Source organism: Podarcis bocagei, assembly GCF_964188305.1.
Source record: "Podarcis bocagei genome assembly, chromosome: 10".
Taxonomy (NCBI): domain Eukaryota; kingdom Metazoa; phylum Chordata; class Lepidosauria; order Squamata; family Lacertidae; genus Podarcis; species Podarcis bocagei.
In genome coordinates, this window is record NC_138135.1 from 22,098,975 (window position 1) to 22,119,842 (window position 20,868).

The following is a 20,868-nucleotide window of genomic DNA, read 5'->3' on the forward strand; positions in this document are numbered from 1 at the left end:
GTACCTTTACCTTTACCTTAATTGATGCACAATTGCTGATGCAAGGGTCCTTTTTGACCCAGAATAGGGCAGAACAGGGCTGGGGTACAGCATGCTTATTCGTGCTCCACCAACATGCATGGGGGCTGGGAACACAACCCCCACACAAAATAGTTACCATCTGTAATTCCAAAGTTGACAGTACATGTTAAGAACATTTTAGATATGAAAACTGTTGAGGGGGTACTTATTCTTAGAGAATCCTGTAGGAGAAGCTGTAGCTCTTCTCATTTTAGAGGTACGGAAACTCAAGCTGAAAAACGATGGCTTGCTTCACAGTACCATATCTTGGTCATTCTTTGCACGGCCCTGTAAACCAATTCATATTCTTTTTACCGTATTATAGATAATAGGGCTGCTGTGGAGAGATGTTGGCTTACCTCAGGAAACTATGGTTGAGCAAAAATCTGGGACTTTTTATATAAGAGTCTTCCTCCATGGCTCTTCTTAAATTATCATCTGGTTTCCTTATCAATATTAATGTTACTGTTCTATTATACCTGCAACATATATCTTACCTTACCCAGGTTTGGGGCATCAGAGTTGTTTTATTACATTTTTTTACGTTCTTGCTTTGGAGGATTGTACTTGTTGTCTCCACAGTAATTCTTTTAAAAAATAATAAAGAAGAAGAACCACCTTCATAGCTTAGCCTGAAGCCTTATCTATGAATATATTCTGTTTCCTACAGTGACTAACCATATACTTCTGGGAAGCCCATTGACAGAACATGAGGGCAATACTTCCTCCCTCCTGTTCTTGCTCCCTTGTAGCTGGTACTGAGATCCCTACTGTCTTTATGAGACATACAATCTGATTCACAGCTCAGTCTCTTAACCATTAGAGCAGGAATGGGAAATCTCTGGCCCACCAGATGTTGTTGGATTACAGTTCCTGTTATAGCTGATCATTGGCCATGGGATTTTGAGTAGACGAGCATCTGGAGGGCCACAGGTTCCCCATCCTTGGAGAAGACTAAGCCACCTGAAATAATGTTACTAACCACTGACGACACTAACTCTGCATTTTGATCCGCAAACACTGGGGATCTCAATCAACCCTGCCTCTATCCTCTCATTACTAACGTTTGTAAAATGAATACAGGTGCTGCTATGATGAATGCCTTTGTTGTGATCGAAATTCTCCACTGCCTAAAGTAAAATTAAAAAAAAGAAATGACTCGGTGAACTGTTAATAGCATTTGCAGTGGTGTTAAAATTTAGTTTTGTGCTCAGAGGGAGATTGCTGTCTCAGATAGGCAGACGTGCTGTGGAAAATGCTGTTACAAAACCCACATCAGCAGAGGTGGGCACAGCAAACACTTTTGCATGCTGACCCATAGATCTTTGTTGAGATTTTTGTAATGTATGTGGAACTCTGAGAGGCTGAACAATACCCTGAAGAGGCGAGTTTAATACTGCATCTTCAGAGTCCTTGAGAGGAGTGGTTCTGTTACTGATAAAACAAAAATGTCATTTCCAGATCTTTTTGGCAACTTGGCTGTGTCTGCTACTTCTTTCTTTATTGAGGTAGATTTCACCATACAATAGCTGTCCTTGCAAAATGAGACAGTCTACACAATGACCACTATCAACAGTGCTGAGATGAACATTTCTACTATATTTTACTAATACTAAACTCTGAGTGTCAATCCTTGAAAAAGAGGAGTTAACATCAGGCTCAGGGGAAACCTGGGGTTTACAGCACTACAAAAATGTTTTGTTAAAGAAAATAATACATTGTAAAATCCCCTCCCAAACTGCTCAGTGTCTATGGAATGATGGGTAACTCTGGGGTGGGGTGGGGGCACACAGAAAGCCTGGGAGGAAATGCAGTAGAATATCTTGGCTAGAACCTTGCAGAGGAGCACTCCATGTGGCAACATTTTTTTCCTGCTCTCCGTAGCACAAAGTTTCTCAAGTGTTTCTGCCAGCCCTCCATTCACAGGCCAGACTGACCCTCTGCACCCAACCACGGATGGTGTGACAACTGGCCTTTCTGTACAATCTCCTATTGCTGCTGTGGCTTCAACTAGGCTTCAGGCCCTCATGGGTTGGCTATGAGATGTGTGAAAAAGCACATGAAAAGTTTGCTGTGCATTTATTGTAATCCTTAGATGAGCAGCCTTGTGAGACGAGCTGCGAACTCACCAAGGAGTTGGCAGGCACCGTGGTCCACTCTAGATCCTGCTCACTTGTCTTAGTGGCTTGGCCACTGTCATCAGCCACAACCTGCTAGAATGAGGACCAGAGGTTGACAGGACTTTTCTCCTCATGGCAAACCTTACAGGACAATTCAGAATAACTTATGAGACAAGCACTTTGGGAACCTATTTCCTTGCTTGTCTGCCTGCATTTTTTGGTGTCCATAAAATGCAAACTCCTATTTCTAAGCTCTATTGCCTGCGCTAATTTGCTCCTGTTGCCTTATTTACATTGATTACTTTGGCTCCTTTGGTTGCTTTATACTTGTTGGCTGATTTCCCTGGTTCCATCAGATCTGTTCTGCTCTGCTGCTGTTGCATTGCCTTTGGCAAGTTTACAATTGTGGCTGACTTGTTGCTGCTGAGCGTAACTTTCCCCTTTCTTCTGTATGTCCACAGAATACAGTGGTAGCTCAGTTTATGAACTTAATTCGTTCTGGAAGTCCGTTCTTAAACCAAAGCGTTCTTAAACCAAGGCGCACTTTCCCTGCTGAGGCCTCCCACTGCCAGTGCCCTTCCACCGTTCGCTAACCGGAACACCTACTTCCAGTTTTGTGGAGTCTGTTCACCAAATTGTTCATTAACAGGGCTGTTTGTAGACCGAGGTACCACTGTTTTCTCTCCCACACCCAAGTTTTTTGGGTCCCAGTTCTCTCTTTCCCTTCCTTTCTTAGAAATACAGCTGCTTTTTCATTTGCAGAAACCCACTAGTTACTTAAATATAATTTTAATAAGCATGTGAGTCATAAACTATGGGACAGTAGTACTGTGTTTGAAAAAATCCAGGTGTAATATGCATCTATTCTGTTTCTTTTCCCATCCACCCACAACTTTTGGGGCCCAGATGGGCTTCTCTCTTACATTGGTCCACTGTATTTACAGCTTTGTAAATCTTGTTTGTCCCTTGCATGGGGTCTTAACAAGTGTGATATCTCTGCTATTCAACTATTTAATTATCCTACCTGGTTCCTTGAAAAACATTTTTACTAGTCTAAAGCTGAAATATTAGTGGAACTAGACTTTTTTTTTACACTAATGGTATTGATTTTGTAGCCTCATGTTTTTTCTCCTCTAACCATGCCCACTTAGTACCTATTCCTTTAAAAAAAAGAAGATAATTTTAACTTCTAAACATTATAATTGGCACCTACCACTAGACCTTATGACTGCCTGCAAAGAGAATACATATATTCTCAGGAGTGGCCTATTAATAAGTACTAGCAAAAGAGCTGCTGCTGGGATGCTTATATAAAGAACAACTTAATACATAGCGGATAATGTCCTCTTTCCCACTGAGCCCCCAAGTGCAGAAACTTTGATCAAAAGGTGTGTTAGGGGATATCCCTTCCAGAAGGGCAATGTATATATACCGAGTACAAGGCTATTAAGGATTTCCTTAAAGGTAGAATGGTAAGGGCTGTAAAACTTTTGGCCTGGAGAAATAATGTCCTTTTCAACTGGGAATAAGCCACAATGGCCTGGTTTGCACATTAACACTAAGCCAGAGCTTATTTGATCATGTTGTAAACCAAGTCCAGCCGACTAACTATGGTTTGTTTCAGCTAACAAGCCATGATGTGAAGCTATGATTTGTTGCTGATATATGATCCATGGCTTACTTTTAACTGTGGTTTGGTGTTATGTCTGAATACAGTGGTAGCCTTACTTAACCATGGTTTGTTTAGCTATCCCACCCCAAACATTCATCAAGTTACAATGGCCAAGGGCAAGAGCTGCTGGAAAACAGGGAAAGCTTTAGTGAGAAAAGATGTGACTTGTCTGTGGGACAACTCATAGTATTATTGCATGCCATTCCAATCTCTGAGGGATGTGAGATTCCAGGTATTCTAGGAGCTTACCCTAAGGTCGATGTTTCCTTTGGAATGAGGTACAGTGAAGTTTGTGGTGTCTTTATGATATATGGTTTATTTACTACCTGAGCCCCTGATGGAGGGGTTCACAGCATTAACACCCCAAGATGATCTGTCTTCTCCCATAGCCACAGCCTTGGATTTCAGCAGAAATCAGGCATGGCTCTATCTCTCGACCTTTTCAGCCTGCCCCCTTTTCTTGCAGCTTTTAGCTCACATAACTCAAGCCTCCACTCTTTCCTTTTGTCTATTCCAGCAATTGAATCTATGCTGGATCCAGGAATTAGAAGCAGGGCTCAGGCATACAGCTTACTCCTGCTCCAAAAAAGCAAGCAAGCAAACTCCAAACCCTCATAGCAGCATGTTGAACAAACCAAGACTAAAATGGGCCATAGCCTAGTATTATGCAAAAGCAGCCACTGGCAATGTGATATGCATCCTATATTTTGAATCAAAGTAGAACCCCCCCCCCTTTGAGCAGCTGTTTTACTCTACCTGGCAGGGAAATGTACGTGCAGCTTTAGATTACCTTCATAATGCTGCAGAGCTCTCATTGCCTATGTAGGTCAGCTGTCTCTAGCAGCCAATACTGTGGGTAAGCGTTCTCTGATTCATCCATCTGATTATATTTCCTCCCTTGGATTTTTCTGGGGAGATTGCCAGCATGGGTCTTGTGGGTCCTGGGGGTTTGTGTTCTCTCGCACCACCGTCTCACACCGTCCAAACAAGAAATGCCACATCTCATCTTGCAGGCTCAAGGAATCCCCACGTTTACGTAAATGTGTGATTTTCTTTTTCCATCTTTCACTTTTCTCCCCAACGAGGGAATGAGCAGGGAAGGAAGCATGCAAACCCAAGACTTTCTTCCCAGATACCATTTGAGAGTGGCAGAAAACCTGAGTGAGGCTGTGCCTTTGCAAGCACACTGCTGTAACAGTCTGCTACTGTAAAATGTATGTTTTCCAAATTGGAGAAGTTAATGAAAACGTCAAAAGCTTTGACGCATTTCATCTCATGCATCAACATAATATAAACCATTCAGCTGAAGCAAAATATTTAACACTTGTCAAGTGTGCTTGTTGGAACTTCATTTAATGCCCCATCCTTGGCAGCTGGATTCAAGTCAGTTTATTTCTTGCTCAAAGGTACAGGCATTAGTTGTGAAGATCCCAGGAGAAGCACCATTAAAGGGATGGAAGCTCATGGTTATATGAATGAATTGCTGCTTGCAAGATGAACTAGGGTAGAAGTGGGCAGCATCTTCCATACTCTCTTATCACAATGAATCTTCGGGTATTCACAAAACATTTCACAGCATGAAATGTTTTTCTTGTGGAATGGGAGAAGGGGTATTGTTTCCCATGTAGGTAGTCATGTTAGTCTGTTTCCGAAAGAGCAGCAAAGAGTCTTGTGGCGCCTGAAAGGCATAACACATTTTATTCTGACAAAAACATTTGTGGACTAGATATACATAAAATGTCCTACGTTAGGAGGCATATATACACATGGTTTAGGAGGGATGCGTGAGAATCTTAAGCTTTGGTACTAGTGGGGTAAAAACCCATTATCTCTATTCAGGCCACAGGTGACAGAACTGAACGGTGGTTTCATGCTGGCTTCTCCCTTTGAAGTTCCTTTGCTCAAGAACGGCCACTTTAAGGTAATTATATAGGTGGAATAGCTCAACACTTTTGCTGAAGTATAGTCAGCGCTGAAATTTTCATAGGAATGGGAGCAGGAATGGAAAAAGATCTGTTTGAATACAGGAAAGTATTTTTTAAAATGGTTAAATCTCACGTAGTTCTCTAGGGAGCATTTAGGCCTCAAGGGAGCACTTATGCTCACCTTTTGCCTGATGAACGAGAGACAGCACTTACTTGACTTGTAAAATAATAAAATGTAGTAAACTGGGGTTGTTTTCAGCACTACATGCACATTATCTCTTTATCTCTGTAATCCTTATAGCCACCGGGAAAGCTAGGCTAGTATAAGTATCCTCTTAATAATGGCCTTCTTAAGGACTGCTTGTGAGTTCATGGCTGAGAAATTTGAACTGGAGGCTTCCTGACTCACTTAGCTGTAGCTTGTGAATTTTTTATTTTTTAAAAAAACCCAAAATGCAAATTTGGCATCTTTTTTTTTTACTGTCAGCTTTCTTTAGCTTTATCACAGCTCAACAGGCAGCTGCCTGGACTGGCAGAATTTTAGGAGCACCAGGGTTATCATCCCATCCCAGAAAAACAGGGATTCCCCAGATTCCAGTTCCTTTCTCTGCTCCATGCAAGTAATGGGGATTTTAGTGAATATGGAGCAAAGAAGGCAAATCATACTGTCCTTTGGTTCCCCCCAAATGCTTGAGATATGCCAGACTCTTATTATGCTTCATAGCTTAAATGTACCCTTGTATTCAAATAAGGGATGGGACATGGCTAGTTATTATTTTATTGATTGATTGATTGATTGATTGATTGATTGATTGATTTAATAAAAAGATATACACCGCTTGATTGTAAGAAACCTCAAAGCGGTTCACAAAAAGATAAAACAATAAAATCGAGGGGGGAAATCACAGCCATACTTTAAAACATACAAAAGTTAAAATACTAAAACAGATTAAAATCACCCCAGCTTTCTAAGCATCTGGGTAGGCTTGCCTAAACAAGAATGTTTTTATCAGGTTTTTTTAAAAGTACAGTAAAGGCACCTGCTTGATCTCAATAGGCAGGGAGTTCCAAAGTTGCAGGTGCTGCCACACTAAACAATCGAGTTCCTACAAATGCGGCATGTGTATTTTGTGGCATCTTTATTATTCTCATTGAGAACCAGCCTGATTAACTTCCAGGTATAAAGCACACACTTGCAGTAGATTAAAGAGGATGGACAAGAGTTATAGCGTTCCTCTTCCTTCTCCCGAGAGTAAACTGTTAAGAAAACAGCAAGGTTGTGTTCTTTGGCTGCAGAGCAGGAGAGCAAAGCAAATTGTTTTTTAGTGCTGGAAAGCAATTTTGTCTCTTAATAACCTCGGTGCTGACCCCATCCTGAGATAATCTTTGTCCAGAAGCAACCCAACCTGCCTTTATTTTCTAGCTTATTGATTTCCAGGGCAAATAAAATGCTGGGCCCGAAGAAATAGGACACGTCCCTTGGCAGCCGTTCCCACTGGGGTGTTTCCTACTGGTGATTGCTAGGTGCTATTAAGACCCACTTCCTTGCAGCTTTGGGGTGTGTGTGTGTGTGTGTGTGTGTGTGTGAGAGAGAGAGAGAGAGAGAGAGAGAGAGAGAGAGAGTACAGAAGCACTCAGGGCTGCCTCAGTTTGTAAGGAGCACAGATTCTCTCTTTAGTGCCAAGTGTAAAAGATTGGTGGGATGAGCACGATAGGTTTGGCCATGGTCAGGCTGCATAGGGTTTCCTGTACTCAATGCAGTGTCTACAGATTTGTTGGCAATGACTAGATATAGAGGGGATGTGCTCTGGTTTGTAGGAAATAAGCGTGAATGGGAAAGGAAGGGAGAAAACTATTTAAAAAACAGGCCTATTTTACACTGGCGGGGCATACTTCTATATCAGCTTTGGATTAAAGTGGCTTCCCCTCCCAAAATTGAAACACTGAACGAGAGTTCCTGCAACTTCACATGACTGTTAGTTCCTGGATTTCCTGGAGAGCGAAAATAGCTATGAAGCCAAGTTTGGGAAGAAGACATGTTCTTTATCTAGTTATGGACTCTACTGTGTCTTCATATGACTCTTTTACTTTAATTTTTCTAACATGTGTAGTGTGGGGCAGGGGTAAGAACTCAGTCTGGAAACTTCTCCAACAGCCTATCCACAGAACCTATTCCTGCTTTATGTGGCAAGGGTTTTTGCTTTGCCATGCGCTTGACATAGATCACAGAATGTGAAATTGAATACCGCTACACTAGCAAGCCACGGGCATTCAGGGCATCGTGGCATGTGTTTGTCTGCATCCCACTGTGTGTTTACCAACACAGTTTTCCATTTTATAGTTTATAACATAACGTTTGCCAGGCATATGCCAGTGCATGTGTGGCAGCACCCTCATTGTGCTGCGTGAATTGGGAGCAGTGGTATTTCTTCAGTAGGGCAAGCGTATGCTTTTATTTACTTTTATCTAGAAGGACTCGAGAAACAGCCATCTAATGTGGTGTTGTTCATTCAGACGCCCCAAGCACGTCTTCATAAACGCAAGAAGAGCCTGCTGAGTCTGGCCAGTGGCCAACCAGGTGCCTGGGGGAAGCCTGAGGACGTGCGCACTCTCACCTCCTGCAGTTTCCAGCAACTCGTGTTCAGAAGTATCATCTTGCGTACTCTGACCCTGGAGGCAGAGTGTATCTGCTGTGGCTAGTGGATAGGCTAGTTCCCTCCACATACAAAGAAAAGTAAGCTTAGGTCAGATACAGAAATATAACCACCATGCCTTCCAAATTCCAATGAAAATTGCTGAGTACAGTGGTACCTCAGGTTACATACGCTTCAGGCTACATACGCTTCAGGTTACAGACTCCACTAACCCAGAAATAGTACCTCGGGTTAAGAACTTTGCTTCAGGATGAGAACAGAAATCGTGCTCCAGCGGCGCAGTGGCAGCAGGAGGCCCCATTAGCTAAAGTGGTGCTTCAGGTTAAGAACAGTTTCAGGTTAAGAACGGACCTCCAGAACGAATTAAGTACTTAACCAGAGGTACCACTGTATTCTGAATTTACCTCCTAAGAAAAGTCCTAAAAGGGGGGTAGCCAACGTGGTGCCCTCCACATGTGGGACTACAACTGCTCATTGGCTCTGCTGGCTGGGGCTGATGGGGGTTGGAGTTCAACAACACGGACTGTCTTTTTCTTAAAAGCACTTTTCAGTGTGGGGTAGGGAGTTTTGCGTCTGACTGTGAGGCCTCAGTGCCTTGCCTCCATGGGACCAGATAATGGGGAAGTTAGCTTTGAAGCTGGCCTTTTCCAGTGTCTTGTCAATTACTGACGAAAATAGGAAAGGATGTCAAAATGGCTAAGGTGTTCCTTAAGATCGGCACTTATCTGTCTGGAAGGAAGTATATTGTGATTGAAAGGACAATGAGGGTGAGACAGCTCTTGCTTCACTGCTCTCTTTCTGAAAGGTGATGTGCCAGCTTCTTTTCAATAAAATACCTGGGCAAATTTTTAATTTATATGCAGGTTAGCGGAGTCCAAAACAGAGATCCCTGTGTTGAATTTGATCCATTCAAGACTGGTACATGCCACACCACACCCTGACAAATCCACTAATACTCATTGGCTCCCCCAATCCTGGCTGGAATTTGCTCAGCAGCAACCCCGGGGGGGAACAGGGATTTTTAAGCATTACCAATGAAAATCACAGACTCAAGGGTGCACCTGAAACAAATCACTTAGGTTTTTTTGTGTTCAGAGCTTAATGGTAACATGAAAGTTTATAGAATTTATAGGAGATAGGTTACCTAAGATAAATATCAGAAAATAAAGCAAGTTATATATGACGAAATTCATAGCATCTTAAAACAACTGGATATAACACAGCAATGAATTAGTGGTTTAATAATGGTATGAACTAATGAATAGTATTGGCAATGCAATCGGTCTCCTAACTCCGTTCAGCTTATCTGGTTGTGAAGCAGTTGTATGTTTCCTAGTATATTAGATTAATAAAATTCATAGTTACCAATCGAAGGCAGTAGGCTAGGCTTTGTGGTGTCCAGTTGGGTGAAGCATGCAAAGCAAGGCAAATAACACAGCAAGAAAGAAACCCTGAATACACCAATTAGTAAGAGAACCAGGAGGGTGGACTTTTCCATCAATTTTGCATTGATTTTGTTATGGGTACACCCATTTAAGATGTAGACTGTGAAGTACAATAATATTTGTTGATCGGGTAAGAAAGTAACTGGGACTCTTCCTTTACCAGTGGGTTTCCACACAGGACACTTTGACACATCCCAGCCTTCGCTTGACAAAACATGATATGCTTTCGCCTTTGTTTTGGCTTTGCGACTGTTTTTCTGCTGCTGTTACCATAATGCCAGCATTTCAATTAGTACAGCAACAAAAACTTTCACAGAGATCCAGGCAGCTTACACAAACATATCACAGACACAACAGTGGCATCCATCTTGATCCATCATGGCTGCTCAACTTGCCGTCATAACTGCTGGTTATGCATGCATAGCTGGGCCGAGGTTAACACCTTGATAGGGTCAAGGAATGGCTGAACTCCCTTGTGGAACTGGGCCTACCATATCTGACAAGGTTATGAAAACTCCGCTTGTAGCAGCCAATGGAAGATGCTGCTGGCACTTGAAGGTCACTAATACTCTTCATGCAAAAGAAGGAGGGATTTGAAAAGAGTGGGGAAGCTGTGACCTTCCAGCTGTCATTAGACTTCAGCTCCCACCAGGATGAGAGCCATAGTCCAACAGCATCTGGGGGACAACAGGTTGCCCACCCCTGTCTTAAATGTTGAGCTGTTAAATAGATTGAGAAAAAGCCTTGAGAAAAGACTTGTCTAAAGCACTCATGGGACTCTCTGTGTTAGGATCAGTTATTTAATGGAATGGGAGATAATTTGAGGCTTTCTTCTCTGATAGACACTGACCCACAAACAGAATTAAACAAGCATACATACAAGCTGGAACAGATAGAGTCGGTCAGTTTTAGTTGACCAAATACTTTAGAAATCCATAAAGTTTCTGCCACGGGGAACACCGAGTTTGTTCAAAATGAGTCCCTGAGCTTCAAACTTCTCTTTTTTGTTGTGTGTGTGCATGTTGCTACAGGTGGGGAGAGTGATGTTGCCCTCAGGTCTTGCTGGTAGACTTCCCATGGGCATCTGGTTGGCCACTGTCAGAAAAGGGTGCTGAACTAGATGGACCCTTGGCCTGATCCAGCAGAAGTCCTTCCTTCTTATGTTCTTTTCTTGTTTCCTATTTGATGTCGGCATAGCTATAGCGTTCTGAGCGCGGGGGAAGCTATCATGTAATGCTCTCATGCAACCACGCATTCCAGAAAAGCCGTCATGAAGATGGCTGACGGAAACCTATTATGTAGCTAAATGGGCCTCAGGAGGATCTTTGTCCCACCATCCTTCACAGACACGCTGCAGTCCACCTTGGCGAAATTTGCAGCCGCCGTTTGGAAACTCATGGTTTAAACCATTTGTATGTGAACATTTTGTCTCTTGTGTGAATCAGGAAGTTAAACCTTCTGAGTTCCAGCTGCCTGCTTGTGGGACACGCTTTGAACTACTGGCTTTCTGTCAAGGGAAAAGATAACCACCATATCTTTGAAAGCTGCGGAACTGTTTGCCTCTTCTGCCAGCTCCTCTGTGTACTTGGACGGGCTGTGCCTGCCCACTTTAATTAGCTCATCCTGAGACTTGGGAAGGAGGGCACAGCTGGAGATAACAATTCCCTGTTGGGGCACTTGCCCACTTTAGATCTTGGGAGGCTAGCTCCACCTGGCCTCCCTTGCTGCAGAACAGTGCATTTTGACAGTGAATATGGCCCAGAGCTGTTTGAATTAAGTTGATGTTGGTTCTTAAGATCTTTATCCAGGCTCTGCTCATCAGCACAGAAGCTGTATTTAGAGAAGTGCCAGGTAATGAGAACAGCCAAACAGCCTGTGAAGTGCAATCTGCTGGAGGGCCTAATTACACCTATACTTATGCTTTTCCCCCAAGCTCTTCCTTCCACCCATCAGATGATGATTAGACCTATTTATAGGGGCAAGTTTCTTATTATTCAGTGCAGTGAAACTCATGCCAATCAAATCAGTACCATCTGCATCTTTGATTGCTGCTTAATAACACCATGGAACACAGTTTAATTAAAGCAGGGTATAAATAGACTTCAGCTCTCTCCCCCCCCCCAAAAAAAACCCTTCTTCATTTTGTCTTACCTAGGTATCTGCCACCTCCTTGCTTATTCTAAATAAATGCAAATTGAAGGTTGCTTGACTTGGAGATCAACACATCTCCACCCTCAAATAGCTCTGCTGAATCAAGAGTTTATCCTCCACTCTCCAAAGATTTATCTATCTGATTTGTTCTCCTTCAGGACAGAATACATAATGCTTTCCCCCATTGGATGCAAATACAGACAAGAGGACCAATAATCTGCTGGGCAACGCAGATAGGATTTGACAGAATGGCAGTGTAGCTTCAGAAGGATTTGCATTTTCCAAAAACTACATGCAAATATCAAACTGCTAATAGAGCACTAAGGAACAGCATTTGTGGGTGTGCTTAAGAAAGCTTGGGCAGAATTGCTGGATGTTTTCTGTGTCCACAAAACTTTCAGATCTGAAGTCTGCTACCGTGAAGGGCTTGTGACAACTATCCCCTCCCTCCTCTTTGTCCAGAGCACTTTTATTTATCTGTGGCACAGTGAACATTACAAAACATGCGAATGGTACAGGTACCCACAATCACAAATTGGTAGCAGATCTAAACTCCTTCTAGGACAAACACTAGGGAAGCAGGGACAATTCATAGTACTAATATGCAACACTCAAAATTATCAGTACAAATTGAGATTAACACCACCAGCAAAATACTATTGTGGATGATCCTCTTTGCAGTCCATAGAGGACATCTTTAGAAAATTGCAGTGAATTTGTTGCCTAAAGGTGGCGACCTTGTTTGTAATGGTTTGATTGTGGTGCGCCAACAGATCACAGAAACTATCAGACAGGGTCCAGCCAGTTCTTGTCCTCAAAAGGTTCTGAGATCTCTCTACAAGGGACTCGTTATACCATGTAGGCTGTGCCTGCACTTTCTCGGATCCTTGAATAGCTAGCCAAGCAGACGCAACCTTTACATGGACAGTTTGTATGCACATAAGCCCTCTTGGACACTGTGCTAAAAAATTGTCTTAAGTGGGATCAAAATGGCTGATTCTGCTCTCTGTGAGTCCATTCAAACAAAAGGTTAAATACACTCCTTTATCTCCCACTTGTGTTTGCTACTTCCAGAACCTCAGCACAAGTTGCTGTTGTTTTTCAACCTGAGGAAGCCCACTGTGGTTAGATGTGTTCCAAAAAAGTGTTCCAATTCTTCTACTTGACATCCCTGCTGTCCTACAACTTCTCATCTGGAAGTGAGGTGTAGCCCTCTCAAAATGGGCCACTGCTTGGCCCACTTCTGTCTGTCACAAGGGGAGATAAAAGCCTCTTTGACAACTTTTCATTTTTTTTATAAAAAAAATCGCAACTTCAAGGGTGTTTCTGGCTTCTCCTGCCAGTCTGTCGTTTTGAATTGATACTGCTCAACACTCCTGACTTATTTTGATGATGGAGCTGCCAAATCCTATGACCCACTGTCTGATGCTCTCTTTATCACTTCTTCATGGGGGGAACAATCTCAGAAGGTGGTGGAGTAAATTCCAGTTTGTCGGATGGGCTCTGTTGGCCTAAGCTTTTTCCTTTCGCTTTTGTCTTACCAGTCTGCCTTCATCTCCTAGTAATAAATGAATCCCACTTGGACTTCTGGGCACGTGCTTCTAGAGGAGTGGAGCTGGTGCTAGAGGTTTGCTGGGTTGACCAAATGCCTGGGCCCCTGAGGTTCACTTTGATCTTCTCAAGCACCCAGTGGAAAATGAAGGGTTGCGTTCCCCATCCCAAATCCTCTGTAGCCTGACAGTCCCCAAATCCTGGTACAGGCCCTGCAGAGGAGTAAATCGGGGAGCTCTAATTTCATGTAGCAGCACTTGGATTTTCGCAATTACTAATATTGTGTACAAATAATGGTTGGAGGCACTAGTTGGTGCATAGGGTGTGAGGTTGAGCAAAACCAACTAACTCACTAATGCAGTTGCGTCTGTGAATTTGATCTGCTCTTGCATCTTTGAAATAATTGCCATGGGCTTATGATCCCAGACCCTCTAGAAGTCCAGAGGGATGGACTTGGAGGTAACAATCAACACTATCAAAAGCCTTCTGCCGTAGAGCGTTGCATGGCACTAGAAAACTCGGGGGTTGGCAAGGCAACCTTTTGGAGCTGGTTGTTGGACTAGAACTCCATCGTCCCTGGCTATTGGCCATGCTGGCTGGGGCTGATGGAAGTTGTTGTCCATAGCATCTGGGGGGCAATAGGTGTGGGGCGGCTAGAACAGAACTCTACTCCCAGGAATCAGGATGCTGACATGGGCATGAATAAACTTTTAACAAGCTGTTGGTTGTCTTCTCAGGCAAAAATGGCTACTGTGACCCGGAAGTATTTCCTTGAGGGACAGACGTACTCTGTTCCCCTCATCCAGCCTGACCTCCACAGGGAAGAAACTATTCACCAGATAGCAGATGCACTTCAGTACCTGCAGAAAGTCTCAAGCGATATCTTCAACAGGTATGGTTCAGCCATATTGTGCGGTGGGAAACGAAGAAGTACATTGTGTGTGGGGGGGTGCTTAATCACCCACTTGGGGTTTTTTAGCCTCTGGGTGTCTGGCAGTCCAAGAAGTGAAGAAAGCTCAGCTCTGAATAGGCCCAGATTGCTGCCTGCCCTCACATCTCTGTGTGATGGATCAGTGTTATGAAAGCAGCAGCTCTGTGAGTCCAGGCAGCCCTTGCTCCTGCCTCGTCCCCCACACAACAGAGGAGGTTGATTAATGCCTAACAAATTAAGAATTGAAAAGTCTCCCCCTGCCCCACCCCCAAAAAAGATGATCAAAATTCTGGTAGCTCTCCCAGCAACAATAATATGTTAGGAAAGTCTCCTGTAGGCCCCCTGCTATGCAGAAATCTAGTCCAGAATCTTTTCCACAGGAATGTTGACGGTAACAAAAAATGTGTTCGATATTTTGCTTGGTACCACCTGTTAAGATAGTCTAAAAGGGCCCTGTTCTGCATTACTTCTTTGTGTGTTGTTGAATATCTATAGCAGGCATGGGCATCCTGGCCACAGTCCCCCATGCTCAACCTTCTGGGGCCAACAAGGTTGGCCAGACATTCTCCACTCTCCATGCTGACAAACCAGAGGCCTTATCACAGGTCAAGGACACATTCCAGTTACATGAAATCAGTAGAGGAGGGTGCAGAGCAGGGCCAGTTAAGAGGTATAGCAAGGATGTGTGTTGCCTGGACAGAGTCCCAAAGACCATGCAGAGAGACCTGGGGCCACATTCGGAACTCCAGGCCTGAGGTGGGGACCCATGACATAGCAAGTAGCAGGGCCTTACAGCAGTAGCCTCATGTTTATGGAGCAATCTCCATCTGTGTCTCCCCCAGCAGCTTTTAGGAAACATGGCAGAGCCTGCCTACCTTGTAAAATGAGACTGAATTACTATATTGGGCAGTTATTGCATTATGATTTGAACTGTCACTGAGACACAAGTGTTACTCTGACGTTGCTTAGGTTTTTTTAGTCTATTAAGTTGCTGCTGTTCTTAAATGGAGTGTTGTGTATCTATTCGTGGGCTGCCTCGAGCATATGGAGACGTGGGATATATAAATGGTCTAAATTAAACAAATCAACCCTCCAGTTGCAGTGGGGCTGTCAGAATTTGGAATACCGCAAATGGGTGTTGGGGGTGAGGGTGCCACTTTCCAAATATAATTCAGCTTTCAAGAAAGCGGGTGCGATTTAGACTTCAGGCATTCTTTGTTCTTACAGTTTTAATTCTGAGCACTGTTAGGCTGTGACAAATTAAGTGCTGTTGCATCAACAGCTACACCGACTGCAAGATCTTATTTCTGTACCCTTGTCTACATGCACATCACAAATGTAGCCTTGGATCTGTGTGGTTTTAAAGCAGTACAGTGGTACCTTGTGTTACATACGCTTCAGGTTACATACGCTTCAGGTTACAGACTCCGCTAACCCAGAAATAGTACCTCGGGTGAAGAACTTTGCTTCAGGATGAGAACAGAAATTGTGCTCCAGCGGCGCGGCAGCAGTAGGAGGCCCCATTAGCTAAAGTGGTGCTTCAGGTTAAGAACAGTTTCAGGTTAAGTACGGACCTCCGGAACGAATTGAGTACTTAACCCGAGGTACCACTGTAATGTGCACTGAAGAGGCCAGTTAAGGTAACTGCTGAGAAGTGTATAGCAAAGCCACTCTTTTCACCCACCCACCACAAAACAAGTAAATGTTAAAAACGCAAACATTCCCAGTGGCCAGGAATTGCAAGTGGAGCTTGTGCTGTTGCAGTCAGGTCCTGCTTGCCACAGGCCTGTCAAGTCCAGCATTCTGCTGTCATAGTGGCCAACCAGGTGCTTATGAGAAGCTCACAAGCAAGACATGAGCTTAGCAGCTTTCTCATGATCCTCAGAAACTGCTATTCAGGGGCATTCTGCCCCAGATGCTTCCCCTTGTACAGAAGCAGAAGGCAGAATGTCAGGAAGGGATGTCTAAAAAATTATGACAAAAGATAGAGGCAGGACTCCAGTTCACAGGTGGCCCTTTTTCTTGAAGTGGTCTTACATTTTACACTGGGGTGACTAACCTGCAACCCTCCAGATGTTGCTGAACTACAACTCCCATCATTCTCAGCCAGTCCAGTCAGGGATGATGGGATCTGTAGTCTGGCAACATCTGGAAGGGGCACAGATTAACCACCCTTGCCTTCTAGCCACGGGAACGTATGAGTTATTTCTGTATACCGCAGTGCCCCTCCCATCCTTCCCCGGGAGAAAGGGCTCCCTCTCTTAGCATGCCTGTCACACTCAAATCTCGGAACGCCAGCCGTGGCACTGCTCCCTTACTCTTGAGTGCACTTCTGGCTTGTAATTACTAATTCTTTCCTACAACAGGAGAGACTCCATCAGGCCTTTTGTTTGCTTTGCCTTTCCTTGGAGCCCTCTGATATAATTAATAATGATTCGGTAATTATGCAGGCGTCTGATTAAAAGTTCCATAACCTTGGGTGTTCTGTACCAATCAGAGGGAAAGCTTTCAAGGTGAGAATCTCACCACTTAGCAGAGAATGACCTTTTCTTTCTGCTATCTTGAGATAAGGTGTATGGATCTCACATTTGGGGGTGGGGGAGAGCTCTGGCTTATCAGGGTGAAGTGTTAAGCTTTGAGCCTTCAAAGAGGGAGTTGTGCTGAGGGTATGGATTGGAGTGCCTCTGGTGTAGCATCTGCAGTGAACTGGTCGGAAGGACTCTCTCTGGGCCTTATATCACACCATCACAGGACTTCTTTGGGGTGAATGTGCACTAAGATTTTCCCCTCATCCTAAAGGTGTGTTTGTATGTAAGGCAGGACTCTGCATCTGCTGGTGTTTTACTTCTACCTAAACACCAAAAGGGGACGTGGGTGGCGCTGTGGGTAAAACTTCAGTGCCTAGGACCTGCTGATTGCATGGTCGGCGGTTCGAATCCCCGTGGCGGGGTGAGCTCCCGCCGTTCGGTCCCAGCTCCTGCCCACCTAGCAGTTCGAAAGCACCCCTAAGTACAAGTAGATAAATAGGTACCGCTTTATAGCGGGAAGGTAAACGGCGTTTCCGTGTACTGCGCTGGTGCTGGTGCTTACTTCAAGTTCCTAAGCATCTAGGTATGCTTGCTTAAAGAAGAATGCTTTTAGCAGGTGCCCTTAAAGAGTCTAGCAAAGGCACGTGCTTTGTTGAAATTTCAGCCTTCATGACATAGGAAAACGGTCAAGTAAACAGCTATTTTCGTGGAGGAGGGTCGAGATATTAACTGATATGCATGAAATTTCATATGTAGCTATATAATCCCTAGTGCAGTAAGATAAGACCTTTGGAGCAGGCATTATAAAAAAAGTTTTTTATGAACCGCCCTAGTAGGGCAGTAATTGTTCCTTGATAATTTGTCACCCCCCTCCATGATGGCACCTGGGGCGGACCGCCCCCCGCCTCCCTTTCCTATACCCCTGCCCACACAATGACCTAATTGCTCGCCTCCCTCAAGAGAGTTTCCACAGCAGCTTGGGAGACCAATCCTAGCCAGTCCTTATAAATTGCACAGGACTCTGTCCCCTCGTATCCTGGGTTCCAGCACTTCAGTTAAACAAATGTTCCCAAAGACATGCTGAGTACATGAGTTGCTCAATGTAGTTAGGTGGCAGGCCAGAGTCCGAGCTCTTTTTTAAAAAGCACATAAAAATGGATGAATTAAGTTTTATCATGCCACAAAAGAAGTTCACGGCACAATGCATTTGTTAGTCTTTAAGGTGCCAGGAGGCTTTTCATTGTCCTCATAACAGACCGGCGTGGCTACCCTTCCAAAATGGAACACTGTCCCTGCTGCCAAGCAATACCTGCTAAAAACGTACTGGGGAGAGTTGTACTTGCCACCCTCGCTCACCATAATGCTGTGTACACATGTCGTGCCGAGTGATGCTTGATCGATGCCACGTGCGTTTTGAAGAGTCTGGGATTTTGCAGGCAGGACTCTTTGCTTCTGAAAGAAACTGAAGGAGGTTTTTAGTGGCACTTGAAAAACAAGTGGCCTCTGCTCTGTAGCCTGAGACCTTTGGCTCAAGCCGATGATCAGATCAACTTTGGATGCCACCAGGGCAGTGCTGGCATGGTAGGCATACCATTCCGTAATGGCTGGCAACACTCAGCAGCACCATTTTATAAGCCTTACCGGCATAGCTGCTTGTGGGACTTACAGGGCATTTTGACACCTTCCCTGTCCTTCCTATACTGCAGTTAGCAGGACCTCATAAGCAACATCCACAGAGGGCCAACCCCAGGGATCTTGGCTGGAATTGCAACTGGCACCAGTATATTTCTTAAAATGCAGCATAGATTTCAGAACAAGAGTCAAATGTCGTTGAATGAGAGCCATACACCCACCAATTAGGGACCAGTGCCCTGGGAGAACAGAGCTTTGTATCGCTTAAGGACAACTTGTTCTAGCATCTCTGCATGGTGACTCTCAACTCCCCAGGAAGGCGTGTTACTCACTGCATGTGTATGCTTGCTGGCCCCTAATGTATGTATACCCTCTAAGCAGTTCAATAGCATAACGTCTCTTAAGCCAGCAAATTGTGTTCTGGGAAATGCCAAGTGCAGAAGGTTGATATAGTTAGCCCCTACATGCTTCGACTCTAAATGCCTGGTGTATTTAGCAAATCTGGCTGCAGTTCTTCCTTTCCCCATATATTATACGAAGGTCAGGCTTCAGGGGAACGGTCTTCAGCTTGCTAGTATAGTTAGCACTTAAATGGCAGGGAAGGGCCAGAGCGGAATGGTAGAGTGTCTGCTTAGCATGCGTGCAGGAAGTCTCAGCTTCAGATCCAGGTAAAGCTGGGAAATACACCTGTCCGAAATGCTGGAAAGGTGAGCTAGTTGGACCAGTGCTTTGACTCTGCACAAGGCAGCTTCCTGTGCTCATACATAGCACATCCAGAGAGAGTCCCTATGGAAGTTGTGTCCTTAATCAGCTTTGGCTGTGGCCAATTTCCTTAAATGTGGAAGGGTCATGCTTGTCTAGACAGGTTGCTCTAGGGTGGGGTCCTCTGTCATGGCAGCTTGGTCCGGACGCGTTTGGCTCATTCAGCTACCCACTCAAGGGCTGAACATGCCTCTCCTAAGAAATTGAGGAGGCCCTAGAGGAACCACTCGCTTCCCAGGAGGAAAGAGTCGTAGAGATGTGAAGGCTCAGGAAAAAAGTGGGGAGGGGACCCCATTTTCCTTAGTTCTTCTCCTGAAGCCAATTTTTGCCCCAAAAATTGGACTGTTACATGTGAAAGGATAGAGAAGCTTGTTTCAGTCCCAGCATACCTTCAGTTTTTAGAGGTCCATCCCTGGATAGCTCAATTGGTTAGAGCATGGTGCTGATAATGCCAAGGTTGCAGGTTCGATCCCTGTATGGGACAGCTGCATATTCCTGCATTGGAGGGGGTTGGACTAGAATTCAGGGGTCAGCAACCTAAGGCCCATGGGCCAGAGGCGGCCCACGGAGGCTGTTTAACCGGCCCATGAGCTGCTCCCAAAGTGAGCCGCCCATTCGGCAATTCCCCATGCTAAACCAGCACGGTGCGGGGACTCTCTTCCGCAGCTCCGGAAATCGCTCCTGCGCATGCCCAGACGCCGGAAAGCGCTTCTGCACATGCCCTGATGCCAGAAATTGCATCTGCGCAGGATGATTTTCAGCATCTGGGCATGTGCAGAAGCGATTTCCGGCACCGTGGACACGCGCAGATGTGATTTCTGGCGTCATGCTGCACCAGCCCGGCCCACGGAGGATCTCTGCAGGAGTGATCCGGCCCATGCCCAGTGAGCCTTGCTGACCCCAAGACTAGATGATCCCTAGGGCCCCTTCCAACTCTCCAATTCTATGAAATTTGACGACAAATGCAAAGAAACAGCCACTGATAGTGATAGCTCAGCAGAGGAGACTGATTAAATTGGTTGGTGCCTGACAGAACCTTTATTTGGGAACTTGGTGTGAAGGATGTATCTGGTTTGCTCAGGTGAAAGGGAAGGCAATGGGTTTTTTTTGTGGCGGACAGTGCTTCTTTTCCATTATAAAATACCCTTAGATATTAGCAGACGTGAACAAATTTGACAACCATCTCAACATCAATGCTATCTGCACACTCCTTTAAATAATTTAGCAACACTCACCAAGGAAGTTTACCTCCAGTTGCATGATATACCGGCCCCCTCCCCACCCACTTTTTTCGGGTCTCTTGTGATTTGCAAGAAGGCATCATATGCAGGTTTCCTTTGCCAGTCTTGTTTATCTTAATAAAAGCGGGAAGGCCTGCCTTTTCCCATCACAGTCAACCCCTAAGCCCTCCCACTGGAGTTCAATTTCATGTTCTTT

The 20,868-nt window shown here is 44.6% G+C and overlaps 1 protein-coding gene across 3 annotated transcripts in view; it reads left to right on the forward strand.

The window, feature by feature from the left end:
* The window catches only part of WASHC1 (WASH complex subunit 1), a 54,755-nt gene that overhangs the window by 5,005 nt on the left and 28,882 nt on the right, over positions 1-20,868 (forward strand). The window contains exons 1-2 of one of the 3 annotated variants that reach the window (XM_081210278.1): positions 5,708-5,773; positions 14,316-14,470. In XM_081210278.1, coding sequence (XP_081066404.1) covers positions 5,723-5,773; positions 14,316-14,470 — 206 coding nt within the window. In that variant the 5' untranslated portion in view covers positions 5,708-5,722. Of the gene's footprint in view, positions 1-5,707; positions 5,774-14,010; positions 14,038-14,315; positions 14,471-20,868 lie in introns of those variants that run through there. The other 2 variants (XM_081210279.1, XM_081210280.1) reach the window with 2 other exon arrangements.